The following is an 11418-nucleotide window of genomic DNA, read 5'->3' as shown; positions in this document are numbered from 1 at the left end:
CTCCCGGCTCCTCCCCGGCCGCGGCGCCCCGGCCCGGCCGCCCCCGGCGCCGCGTTATGGCGCTGCGGGCGCTCTGGGTGCTGCGGCACGAGCCGCGGGCCGTGCTGTTCTCCAGGTAACGGCGGAGGCAGAGGCGGGGGGATGAGGCGGGTGGGGCACGGCGGGCAGGGGCTGGGAAACGGGGAATTGGTGAACATGCATCGCAGGGACGGCGCTCGGGATGCGCCGGGACCAGCAGTGCTGGCCTGGAGCCGTCAGTGCCGAGCGCTGGATTCTGCTCGTGTTCCCCAAACCCCTTTCCCTTTTTCTTTTTTAATTTTTCTTCTTCTTTTTTTTTTTTTCTTTTTTTTTTCTTTTTTTTTTTCTTTTTTTCTTTTTTTACTTTTTTTACTTTTTTTTACTTTTTTTCCTTTTTTTTTCTTTTTTTCTCATCTATTTTTCTTTTTTTCCTTCTTTTTCCCTCCCTATTTGCCTTCCTCTTTTTTCCTTCCTTTTTTTTTTCTTCGTCTTTTTTCTCCCTTCTTTTCTTTTTTCTTAATTTTCTTTCCTTTCTCCCTTCTTCCTTTCTCCCCTTCTTCCTTCCTTCTTTTCTTTTTCCTTTTTCCTTTTTTTTTTTTCTTTTCGTTTTACAATGTCTGCATTTTGTATTTAATTCTCTTTCCCTCTTCCTCTTTCTGTCTTGGCTTCTCTTTTGTTGCAAACATTTTACCTCACCGCTCTCTGTCATCATGTGACAAAGGACAAGGCAGCAGTTGGGAAATGCTGCCAGACACACAGGCAGAACACGTGTCCACTTCTATTCATTAGCATCATGCTGAATTGCACTGAGAGTACAGAAATGTTTCAGTTTGGTTTTAATCTTTGCATACAAAGTGAGGTTGACCCAAAGGAGGGCTTTTTGTGTTCAGAACTGTTGCAGAGTTTTAAGTAAGATTTTGGGCGAGGCAAGCTGGAGTTGTTGGTCTGGGCAGTGTTGCACCCATTTCCTTTGTGGGAGGAACAAGAGGAAAAATAGGCTGGGGAAGGAAAAAATGTGTGGAACAGCATACAGTCTTCATCTGAATTCTGTAAAGCTGAGAAGCTAGAAGGATGCAAAAAAGAGGAGTAAGTAGAGTATTGTCCATCTTTGGGTGCAGCCAGCTCTCCACGCTGGGCATTCCTCTGATTGTTTTAGGATTAGTATTATAGTCCTTGTATTACCTACAAGTTGAGAGATGTGGCCTCCCCTCTACAAACGCAGAGAAAGAGAAAGCCATGTCCCAAAGCTGGTGAGTGTAATCACCATGGAGGCCGGGGGCTGCTGACAAGGATCTGTGAAGTAACTTGTCACACAGTCAGCCAGGAGCGCTCCTTTGAAAAGGGCAAACTCGACTTGATACTTCAAGTGATTTCCAGACTTAGATCTTTCAAGTTCCCAGAGGAAATAATAGGGCTGTGGAAACCCCAAGTTTATCCTCCTAACTGACCTTAAATTCAACAAAGCGTGCAGACAATATAAAGAATGCCAGATCACATGGAAGCTGTTGGTTTCGGGACTTATGCACTCAGCTGGAGATACGTGAGCCCTGATCTTTAACCTCAGAGAAGACATCTGGGACATCAAAGCATTCCACTTTTTTGAGCTGATCATAACTTAATTCAAGCAACAAGCGTGGTCGCTCTCTTGAATCACTGAAGCTCATTCAGCCCAGGAAACTTTCATCTTTTTAAGTTTTCATCGCTTCCTAGAAGGGAATACTGAAAAACTGAGATCAGAAGGGCTAACTAATTGTCTAATGACTCAGCTAAAGCTGGGAAGATGCAGTGGGAGGAGGAGGAGAAGGTGGTTGTGCTGTGGGGACAGCTCTAGCAAATGCAGCCGGCTGGTTGGGATGGACAAAACTAGGCTGAAATATCTCCTCTTCCTTTGTTTTGGGAACATCGGCCAAAAATAAGAGATGCTCACCAAGGTTACCCGCAGCCTCTTATCAGTGTCCTTGCACAGGAAGTCCTTGTCAATTTTTGAGCAGCAAAAACACTCTGTTTCCTTGTTGTTCAAAACAGAAGTGACACTGGAGGGAGGTGTTTCACTGTCATCTGTATCCTGTTTACAAATCCCGTAGCTCTGCCTTCTGTCTGCTTATGCATACCTTTTCCTTACGGGAAAAAAATGGTGCTCTAGATGCATGATTAAGAATCAGACGAAAAGCACAGTCATGAAAACAAGCATGAGGAATCATGGCTTGCCTCCAGCAAGGGGCTGCTGCTCTTGTAGATGGTGCAAGTGAGACGTGGGGGCAATAAGATAAGAACCACACAAGTGCTCAGGAGCGTTACATGTGGAGGTCATAGATAAAACAAAATACCACATCACTGGGATTACAAAGTCCATGGCAATTTAAGAAACAGGCTCTCACTGTATTAAAAAAAATAATAATAGTATTTAAAGGGGAATAAGTGAAGGCGTTGATGTATCTGGGCATTTTTTTCTCCCGTGTTCATTTATAAGTGTGGTCCTCAGCACAAACACATGGCCTGAGTACAGATTGGCTGCAGTGTGATTCAAAGGGTTCCTTCTTGTTCTGCAGTGTGCAACTCATGGCATGGCTTTTGAGGGGCCATGAGTAACTGCTATAAGAATCAGTAAAAAAGAATATTGAAAAGTTAGCCTGTCATCAGACTTAATTTAAAAGGCTCGAGGGAGTCGGTAATTCAAACAAAAAATGGTGGAAACCGATTTTTCATTGCCATTTAATAAGGGAACTCTTCAATTCTTCTTGATAGGTTTTAGTTAGCTCGAGAAGAAGTTCACCCCTCTTTCCTGAAAAAAATGATAGTGCTTCAGAGGAAAATCCTGTGCTTATTCTCAAGCATTATCTGCAGAACATTTGAAGTGCAGTAGAGTATATACATTGATGCAGCACTGCAGTTTTAGAATATACAAAACCTTCCCACTGTGATGTTATGGTTACATTGTAAATACTTCAAAATCAAAAACACGAAATGAAGGAGCAGTCATAACAGCTCTCAAATAACATGTATTGTACCTGCACTGCAGAATCCACTTTCCTCTCCCACAAAAACTTTGCAACTGTTGCTGGAACATTTGAGCTTAGGTACACTGAGGTCTTCTTGGATTTACAGTATTGTGAAGAGTTTTAATTCATCTTGCTTGTTAGTTGAACAGCTGCTGCAGATCGGTTGTGCAAGCTCAGAAGTGCAAACCCTGTATGTAATTTCAGTGTATTTAGCAGAGTAGCAGAACTACAGCAGTAGCTGTATGTAGGCAAAAAAAGCTGAAAAAGTAGAATTTGGTCATGTGTGGCATTCGTTTTCTCAAGTGTGTGAAAACTTGTGTTTAGAGTGATCTCACCTCTTAGAAATATTTTGCTGTTGGAGTTTTGTTGCATCGGTGAGTCATGCTTGGCTTCATTAGTGTCGTGAAATAGTCTATGTATGCAAAAGGTCAGACAGATAGGACTGTAAATGGTAGACAGACAGATACAGATGTTTAAAAAAAAAGTGAATGTATTTGCTCAAAGTTTCCAGTAAAAATCTGCTTGTTAGTGTGATTCCTAATTACATGTGAAATGGTTTTACTGACCATGATTTAGTGTGTGATCCTCTTGCTCTTTGTGTCGGGGCAGTGCTGGCATCCACTGGCACGAGGGTACTTGTAGGAGCTTTCAGGAGTTCCATCTGTAGAATCATAGAATTGTTTCAGTTGCAAAGGACCCTTAAAGGCCCTCTGGTCCAACTCCCCTGCAGTGAACAGGGACACCCACAGCTCCATCAGGTGCTCAGAGCCCATCCAGCCTGACCTTGGGTGTCTGCAGGGATGGGGCACCAGCACCTCTGGGCAACTTCTGCTAGTAGCCAAATATCTGATTGAGCATCTGTTGAATGAGTGTACCTGAAACCCAGCAACACTCCAAGGACTTTTGTAGTACTTTTGCATTCAAGGAGATCATCAAGGAAAGAGACAATGTGGTTCTGCTTTTAGGAATACTGTATTTTGAGTGGGAAAAGAGGAGTAGCACTGAGACACTCTTGTTTCTGTGTTGCAGGCGTTACCCCACCGTTGAGGCACGCGCGGAGGCCTTCAATGGATCAACACACGTGGCTGTGCCGTCTGACAGCGATTTCCTCAAGGCCTTGCTTTTTGAGCTCAGGCTCACAGAGGACCAGAGCTTTGTGGAGCACCGAGATACGAGCACTCGAATCGATCACTCCTCGGTGCGCTCGGTTCGCGTCGAGGGAGGGGACCTGTGGCCCGTGGTGGCTTTCCAGAAGAGCGGGCTGATCTACGCTTGCCTGCCGCTGGTTGAGGAAGCCTTGGAGCCTCGGCCACCCCTCCTCACCATCCCTGGGCTCTCGCAAGGACTCGCTCTTCTGTTTGGCATCCTGGACTACATTTCTCCCAGTCGGAAAAATGAAGCGGAGTTGAGTGCAAAAGCAGGCCAGCTTCACACTTTGATCATACAGGCATGTCCGCTTGGCACCCCCTTAAACACAAACATCAGCAGCTTGAGCAGCTCGTTTGATGACATTCAGGTTGTTCCCGCAGACGTGAAGCAACCAGCCTGGAGATCCAACACATATAAAGGCAAACCTCAGGTCAACGTCTGCATCACTGAAAAAGTCAAATGTATGCAGTATGACAAGAGAGATGTTGTGGACATGTGGCAGGTGTACGGAGCTGTGAATTGCAAGGTGAGAGCATTTGTTGTGCCGGTCTAACCAACGTGTTTTTCATGTGAGCACACTGGGAATGCAAATGCATGTTTCCTTTTACTCAGTGATTTCCTAAAATTGCAAAATTTGGAAGATTAGCAAGCTATTGCATATTAGACTCATGTACGAGTAGTGTGTTTTAGTTTGATCTTTACTGTTTATTCCTGCATGCTTCAACATTTATCAGTAACTATTTCTGGGCCTTCAGTTACCAGCAGTAGATACATTGCATGTATTTTACCTTTTTTTTTTTAAAATTAAATTCTAAATGAAATAGAGAAAAGTCATTTCATACAGTCTTTGCATATAAAGGCTTAGAAATGGTAGTGCTAACACTTCATTTCTACCTATCTAATAAATGATTAGAAGCTATTTCTGAGTCTTCTACTTGAGTGTCTTTACTTGAGAATTTTTAATTAATCTTCCTACCACATGAAAATGTAATTTTCCATCCTCCTGCATTCTATTCAACTCTTTGAAAGGGTAGATAATAGCAGGACAAGGGGAAATGGTTTTAAATTGAAGAATGAAAGATTGAGGTTGGATGTCAGGGGGAAGTTCTTTGCTATGAGAGTGGTGAGGTGCTGGAACAGCTGCCCAGAGAGGCTGTGATGCCCCGTCCATCCCTGGAGGTGTTCAAGGCCAGGTTGGATGGGGCCCTGGGCAGCCTGGGCTGGTATGAAATGTGGAGGTTGGTGGCCCTGCCTGTGGTGGGGGTTGGAGCTTGATGATCCTTGAGGTCCCTTCCAACCCAAGCCATTCTATGATTCTGTGACAATGAAATTTTGAATCCATAAATGCTGTTTGTTTGACTGATGTAAGAACTGTTGCTGCAGAATCTGTGTAAAGAAACTGATTGTGTAACAATTTTGAATGTTTTTATTTGTAGCAATGGTTTTCATTGTTTGATACTAAAATTTGGGGGAATGTTGACAAAATAGATCAATAACAATTACAAAATACATTAATATTTGTATTTTCTACTTTTGCTATATTTAACATTCCTTCTTCCAAACTATGCTTCATAAATTATCTTAGTGCAGTGTATTTGTAATAGCTGTTGTTGTAAGGGTAGAGAGACTCATTGGAAAAATAAACACATCATTCCCATTTATAAGAAAGGGAGGAAGGAGGACTCAGGAAACAACAGGCACCTCTGTGCCTAGGGTGATCATGGAACAGGTCCTCCTGGAGGATACGTTAAGGAACATGAGGGATGAGAACGTGATCTGAGACAGCCAGCACGGCTTCACCAAGGGAAGGTCATGCCTGACCCATCTGGTGGCCTTCTATTATGGAGTGATGGCATTGGTAGACACAAGGAAGACAGCTGATGTCACCTACCTGGCCTTCTGCAAGACTCGTTACATGGTTCCTCACCACATCTTTATCTTTAATTTGGAGAGATACGGGTTTGAAGGGTGGGCTATTTGGTGCATAAGGAATTGGTTGGATTGTTGCAGACAGAGGGCTGTGGTCAATGGCCTTGTGTTTAGGTAGAGGCTGATCATGAGTGGGGTCCATCTTGGGATCGGTGCTCTTCAGTATCTTTATCAATGACATTGAAAGTGGCATCGAGTGCACTCAGCAAGTTTGCTGATGACACCAAGCTGAGCTGGGCAGTTGATCGGGCAGAAGGAAGGGATGCCATCCAGAGAGACCTTGATAAACTCAAAAGGTGGGCTGATGTGAACCTAGTGAGGTGAGTCAGGGTACTCCCATGTGTTCAGAATGGGAGAAGTACTCCTTGAGAGTAGCCCTGCAGCAGGGGGGATGGAACTTGGTTATCCTTGATGTCCCTTCCAACCCAAACCATTTTGTGATTCTAAAGTGGATTGTGCTTATGTAATTAGTAAGAGGTGAGATAGTCATCTTCAAAAGGAGCCAACTTAAATACTGCATTTCTGGAAACTGAGTTATTTCACACCAACCTTGCTGGTAGGGACTATATGGCTGAACAGCTTCCTGTTCTCAGAGGAACAAGTTTCTAGGTCGTCTTGCAGAGTGGATGGCCTTACGTAAAAGGAAAGACCTGGTGGAGTTGTGTACTGCTGAGCTGGCACGCAAAGGGACAAGAGCATGAATGTGCTGCACATGGTTGCTGTGAGAGAGCTGGCATGGGACCACAGTGGCCATTAATAGCATGCTTGAATCCATTCAGCAAATGTTGTAAATGTAACTGAATTAATTGGACTGTCACCAAGTGTGTTTATGTAATAATTCAGCTATAGCAGTAAGTCCTTGGCTTGCTTATGGGCTTATTTCTTGCTAAGATACACTTGTCAATTAAGAGACAGCTAGCTAAGGCTTCAGCTGTACAGAAAGGAAAAAGAGACTTTGTTTTGAAAGTATTTGTCAGTACAAACATTTGAAGCCAGCTGAAAAATTTTAGCGTGATGGTTTAATGTTTGTGTTTGACTTTTGAACATCTAATTCTGACTTGAAGGAAATATTGTAGCATAACTTTTCGTCTTCATTTTTTTCAAGTGTGATATAGAGGGAGCTGCACCAAATGTAACCCTCACTTTGAATCTCCCAACTAATGGCTCTCCACTCCAAGATATCTTCGTCCACCATTGCGTGACATCCATTGACCCTGCCATGCTCATGTCCAGCAGTGTTAATCCACTGGATGATTCTGTGTACAGTGGGCCTTACAAATTTCCTTTCATTCCTCCTTCAGAGTCATTCAACTTGTGTTACTACACTTCCCAGGTAATGCCATCACCGACCCTAGTTGTTTTCCAGTCCTCAAACAGAAATAAAAATACCCGTGTTGTTGAATGCATCCAGGGACATGAGTTAGTGGGCATGGTGGTGATGGGTCAGCAATTGGACTTGATGATCTCAGTAGTCTTTTCCCACCTTAATAATTCTATGAGAAGTGACTTTCAGTTCAATACAAGGAAATAGAAATCTCCTCATACAGTAATTTGCTTGGAACTTCAGGACTTGAGTCATCTGAGTCACTTCCATAACAGACGGTACCTCTGACTGCTTGGCATTACTGTTCATACTTGAAGTTCTGAACCACTCAGTGCCCAAATTAGACAAAGTGAATCCAGGCTGGGATGTCAAGAGCATACGTAACAAATCTATGTATTGTCAGCAGCCCAAAGGGTTTGACAGATACTGTTCAAAACCAATCAGCAATTGATAAGTTTGTTAGCCTGTAAAATACCTTAGTAATTAAAACAGCGTGTAACTGATCTTACCATGATATTGCTGATAAGTCTTGAGAATGAATATGGTTTTCTCCAGGTGCCGGTTCCACCAATTTTGGGATGTTATCAACTCACTGAAGAGGGATCACAGTTAAAAATAACAGTAAATTTGAAGCTTCATGAAAGCATAAAGAATTCTTTTGAGTACTGTGAAGCTCGTATACCCTTTTTCAACAGGTAAGAGTAAAGGAATCCTAGATACATTTCCTCCTTTTCTCTGTGATCTTCCTGAAATGAACTTCCTGGCAGTCAGTGTAACAGATTGTGCTTCATCAAAGGACCAACACTGGACATCAACCTTGGTAATGTTGGGAAGCCTTGGAATTCTTGTGACTTCTGATTGGTTCTCAATACCTCCACTAAGTATTGTGTTTCCCTGTGGCATTTCCTCACATGAAACACTGCCACAATCCTCCAGGTGGATTAAGCCTTGAGATAGTTTCTAGCCCAGGGTTACCTGCTCCTTAAGGCTGCTAATCCTAGCTACAGATCAGCTTGTCAAAAATACAGTCATTTAAAATTAAAAGGATAGTTTTTATTTAAGCCTTTCAGACCGCTGCCTGACTGCACTGTCACACAACAGCAATGAAAATTCAAAGATGGAATGATGCAACATTGGTGATGCTGATCACAGTGTTAGGAAAATGCTGTTGGTGAACTGAAGACAGTAAAATACCAACAACTTTGATGATTACTAGGTTGAAAACACATTGATTTCCTCCTGCTCTGTAATTTCTTTCCATAAATTAACAGTGTGCTTAGATACATACGATTTGTCTGTGTGCGCTTAAGTATTTCAGCATTTGTTGTTTTAACAAAATGATTATTAACAAATAACTGAATAATATTAATTCCAGTGGCCTTATTGCTCTTTTTTCACACTGCAGGGGCCCAATTGCTCATTTGGAGTACAAAGTTAGTTATGGCCAACTGGATTTGTCACGAGAGAAGAGCCTCCTGGTTTGGGTCATTGGTAAGTACAACACTCCTGTGCATTCATCATTCCTTCCCAACCTGATTTTCTGTAGGGGAAGCACAGCTGTGTAATTCCTTAACAGATGTTGTTTCTGGCTTTAGGACAGAAGTTCCCTAAATCTTCAGAAGTTTCTCTTACTGGAACTGTGACTTTTGGTGACATAGGTGAAGAGCACCCAACTGATTATGTTTGCACTGGCAACACAGCTTATGTAAAAGTAAGTCGTAGTCTCTGTAAAAAGATGCCTTAGTAGTAAATAAGTGAGAAAGATACTATTTTTATTGTCTTCAACCAACTACAAAGATATTAATCAGACTTAATTATTAACCTGTTTTTTTTTCTCAGTATGGAGTCTTTTTTAACTTACATGAATTGACATCCTGTCATTTTGGGGTACGCCTGCACACCTAAAGCACGTAACACAGGTTGCCAGTATTTGCACAACAACCATGATATTATGCATCTCACTGTGTATTTCCTTTCATTCTGTAGATGTATTTTAGGATCCCAGACTTCACACTTACTGGGTGTTATGTGGACCAGCATTCTGTTCAGATCTTTGCACCAGGAAAACCCAAAATCACTGCATGTGAGTTGCTAAAAATGTCAGTTATTTTGCTGAAACGGTTACATGTTGGATGTCAATGATTTAAGACACACTTTGGATGTCAATTACTAAAATTATGTAACTAAAGTTGTACAAATCTTTTTCTTGCTGTGCTTAATGCACATGAAGTCCTTTGGAATAGGGACTGTCATCACCCTTTTACGTGTGCTAATTACCTGTGATGTTTTACAGTGTTCTACCTAATGATAGGACTTAAACTGGGAGACAGAGAACACTTTTCCATAGTCTGCCCTCTTGCTTAGGATGCTTTAATTTGGAGATATATGTGGTCTAGAAATACAGACTGCAGGCCAGAATGCAGCTCCTGCATGCAGGCTGCGGCTGTTGCTGTCTTAGTGTCATCATACCAACATCTGCTGGTGGATGTGGAGCAGAAACCAAATCTGCCTGTTCTTGAGTTAACATTGCAAGTCTGCAGCAAAAATACACTGAGAACACTGTAAGCACCAATAAAATCAGGGTACTGCTGTCTAATGGAAGCATTTCTATTTGTTGCTCTCTGTCTTTCGTGACTTCCATCAGTCAGAAGTCTGTAGATGCCTTTTGGAAGCTGTGATCTACGCTGTTAATTTTGTGACAGGTCACAGTCAGTCCTAAAGTGTAACACAAAAAAGCATCATTTCCATACTGTATGTTTTATGTCAAGTATGTAATTTATATTCATTGAACAAAATCCAAGTTATCCACCTGCTTTTGACTTAACCTCTGTTTGAATTTTAAGCTCATGACTGATACATTAGTAAAGGTAATTGAAGCTGAGACTTTAAATGTGTTATTATCAGAAATAATTTTCAAATAATAGTAAGAGTCTTAGAGTTTAAAGAGGCCATTATACCCTTTCTGTAAACTTGTAAGGATGGATTAGTAGTCTCTTAACTTGACTGAAGGAATGGCTGATGGTAAGGCACTCTGTAATGCTTATATTTCTTGTCTGTTTTATTTTTTTAGCCCGGGAACTGATTTCATCAGATTATTACATCTGGAATTCCGAAGCATCAGCACCTACCATGTACAAAAGCTTATATTACTGATGTGACTGTGATTGATTTTTGTATTTAAACAAAATAGCAAATGGAAGCAGTGCCACAATACTGTGAAAATAAATTTGTTCCTGCACTTGTGTGTTTGTTTAAAAATGGCAAATAAGTCGTTTCACTTAAATATATATGTTGGTTTAAAATTGTTTAGTTCTGGATAACAGCTTAGGGAAGATAATTTGAAATAAATAGTTTTTTTTTCTGGCCATTTTTAATCTCTTTTCTAACACAAAGTTTACACTCCCTTCTATCAGAAAGGTACAAAATATGTACCTAGGGGCACAGACAATACAAACTGGTCTGACAGGGATCAGGGACACAAGAGATGGAACACATCCCTACAAGGACAGGCTGAGAGAGCTGGGGCTGAGCAGCCTGGAGAAGAGAAGGCGCTGGGAGACCTGAGAGTGGCCTTTGTGTATCTGAAGGGAGGCTGTAAGAAAAATGGGGACAGACTGATGAGCAGGGGCTGTTGTGATAGGACAAGGGGAAATGGTTTCAAACTAAAAGAGGGGAGATTTTCTGGATATAAGGAAAAAGCTTTTTACAGTAATACGGTGAGGTGTTGGCACAGGTTGCCTGGAGAGGTGGTGAGTGCCCTGTCCTTGGAGACAGCCAAGGTCAGGCTGAACCTGAGCACCTGATGGAGCTGTGGGTGTCCCTGTTCATTGCAGGGGACTTCAACCAGATGGCCTTTAAGGGTCCCTTCCAGTTCAAACTATTGTAAGATTCTGTGATTCCATGACTGGGCATGTCCAGGAGACCCTGTTACTTCACTGGTTTTATAAACCCCAGAGCTCTACAAGGACACAAAAGTTTTAATTGCCTTATTCTTTTCCT

General features: G+C 42.2%; 1 protein-coding gene across 2 annotated transcripts; it reads left to right on the top strand.

Moving 5' to 3' along the window:
* Window positions 1-6: 6 nt before the first annotated feature.
* AP5M1 (adaptor related protein complex 5 subunit mu 1) lies at window positions 7-10784 on the top strand. Of its 2 annotated transcripts, XM_048950234.1 has the most exons (8): window positions 7-115; window positions 4047-4692; window positions 7201-7428; window positions 7975-8114; window positions 8825-8910; window positions 9015-9130; window positions 9406-9502; window positions 10490-10784. In XM_048950234.1, the coding sequence occupies exons 1-8, from the start codon at window positions 57-59 to the stop codon at window positions 10570-10572; spliced, it is 1455 nt and encodes a 484-aa protein (XP_048806191.1). In that variant the 5' UTR covers window positions 7-56; the 3' UTR covers window positions 10573-10784. The 2 variants fall into 2 exon arrangements, 1 of the variants encoding a protein (XP_048806191.1); XR_007377989.1 differs by lacking the exon at window positions 10490-10784 and having other exon boundaries at window positions 8996-9130.
* Window positions 10785-11418: the final 634 nt, after the last annotated feature.

The sequence above is a fragment of the Lagopus muta genome, chromosome 6 (assembly GCF_023343835.1).
Source record: "Lagopus muta isolate bLagMut1 chromosome 6, bLagMut1 primary, whole genome shotgun sequence".
NCBI classification, from domain to species: Eukaryota; Metazoa; Chordata; class Aves; order Galliformes; family Phasianidae; genus Lagopus; species Lagopus muta.
Note: the sequence above shows the minus strand (reverse complement) of the source record. Positions and strands in the feature narration are given on the sequence as shown.

What these genes read in the sequence shown, in the direction of transcription:
- AP5M1 (XM_048950234.1), top strand. Translation starts at nt 57, where the DNA reads ATGGCGCTGCGGGCGCTCTGGGTGCTGCGGCACGAGCCGCGGGCCGTG. An exon ending in ACGGAGCTGTGAATTGCAAG is followed by an intron (nt 4,693 to 7,200) that starts GTGAGAGCATTT and finishes ATTTTTTTCAAG; the next exon opens with TGTGATATAGAGGGAGCTGC. An exon ending in GCAACACAGCTTATGTAAAA is followed by an intron (nt 9,131 to 9,405) that starts GTAAGTCGTAGT and finishes TTCATTCTGTAG; the next exon opens with ATGTATTTTAGGATCCCAGA.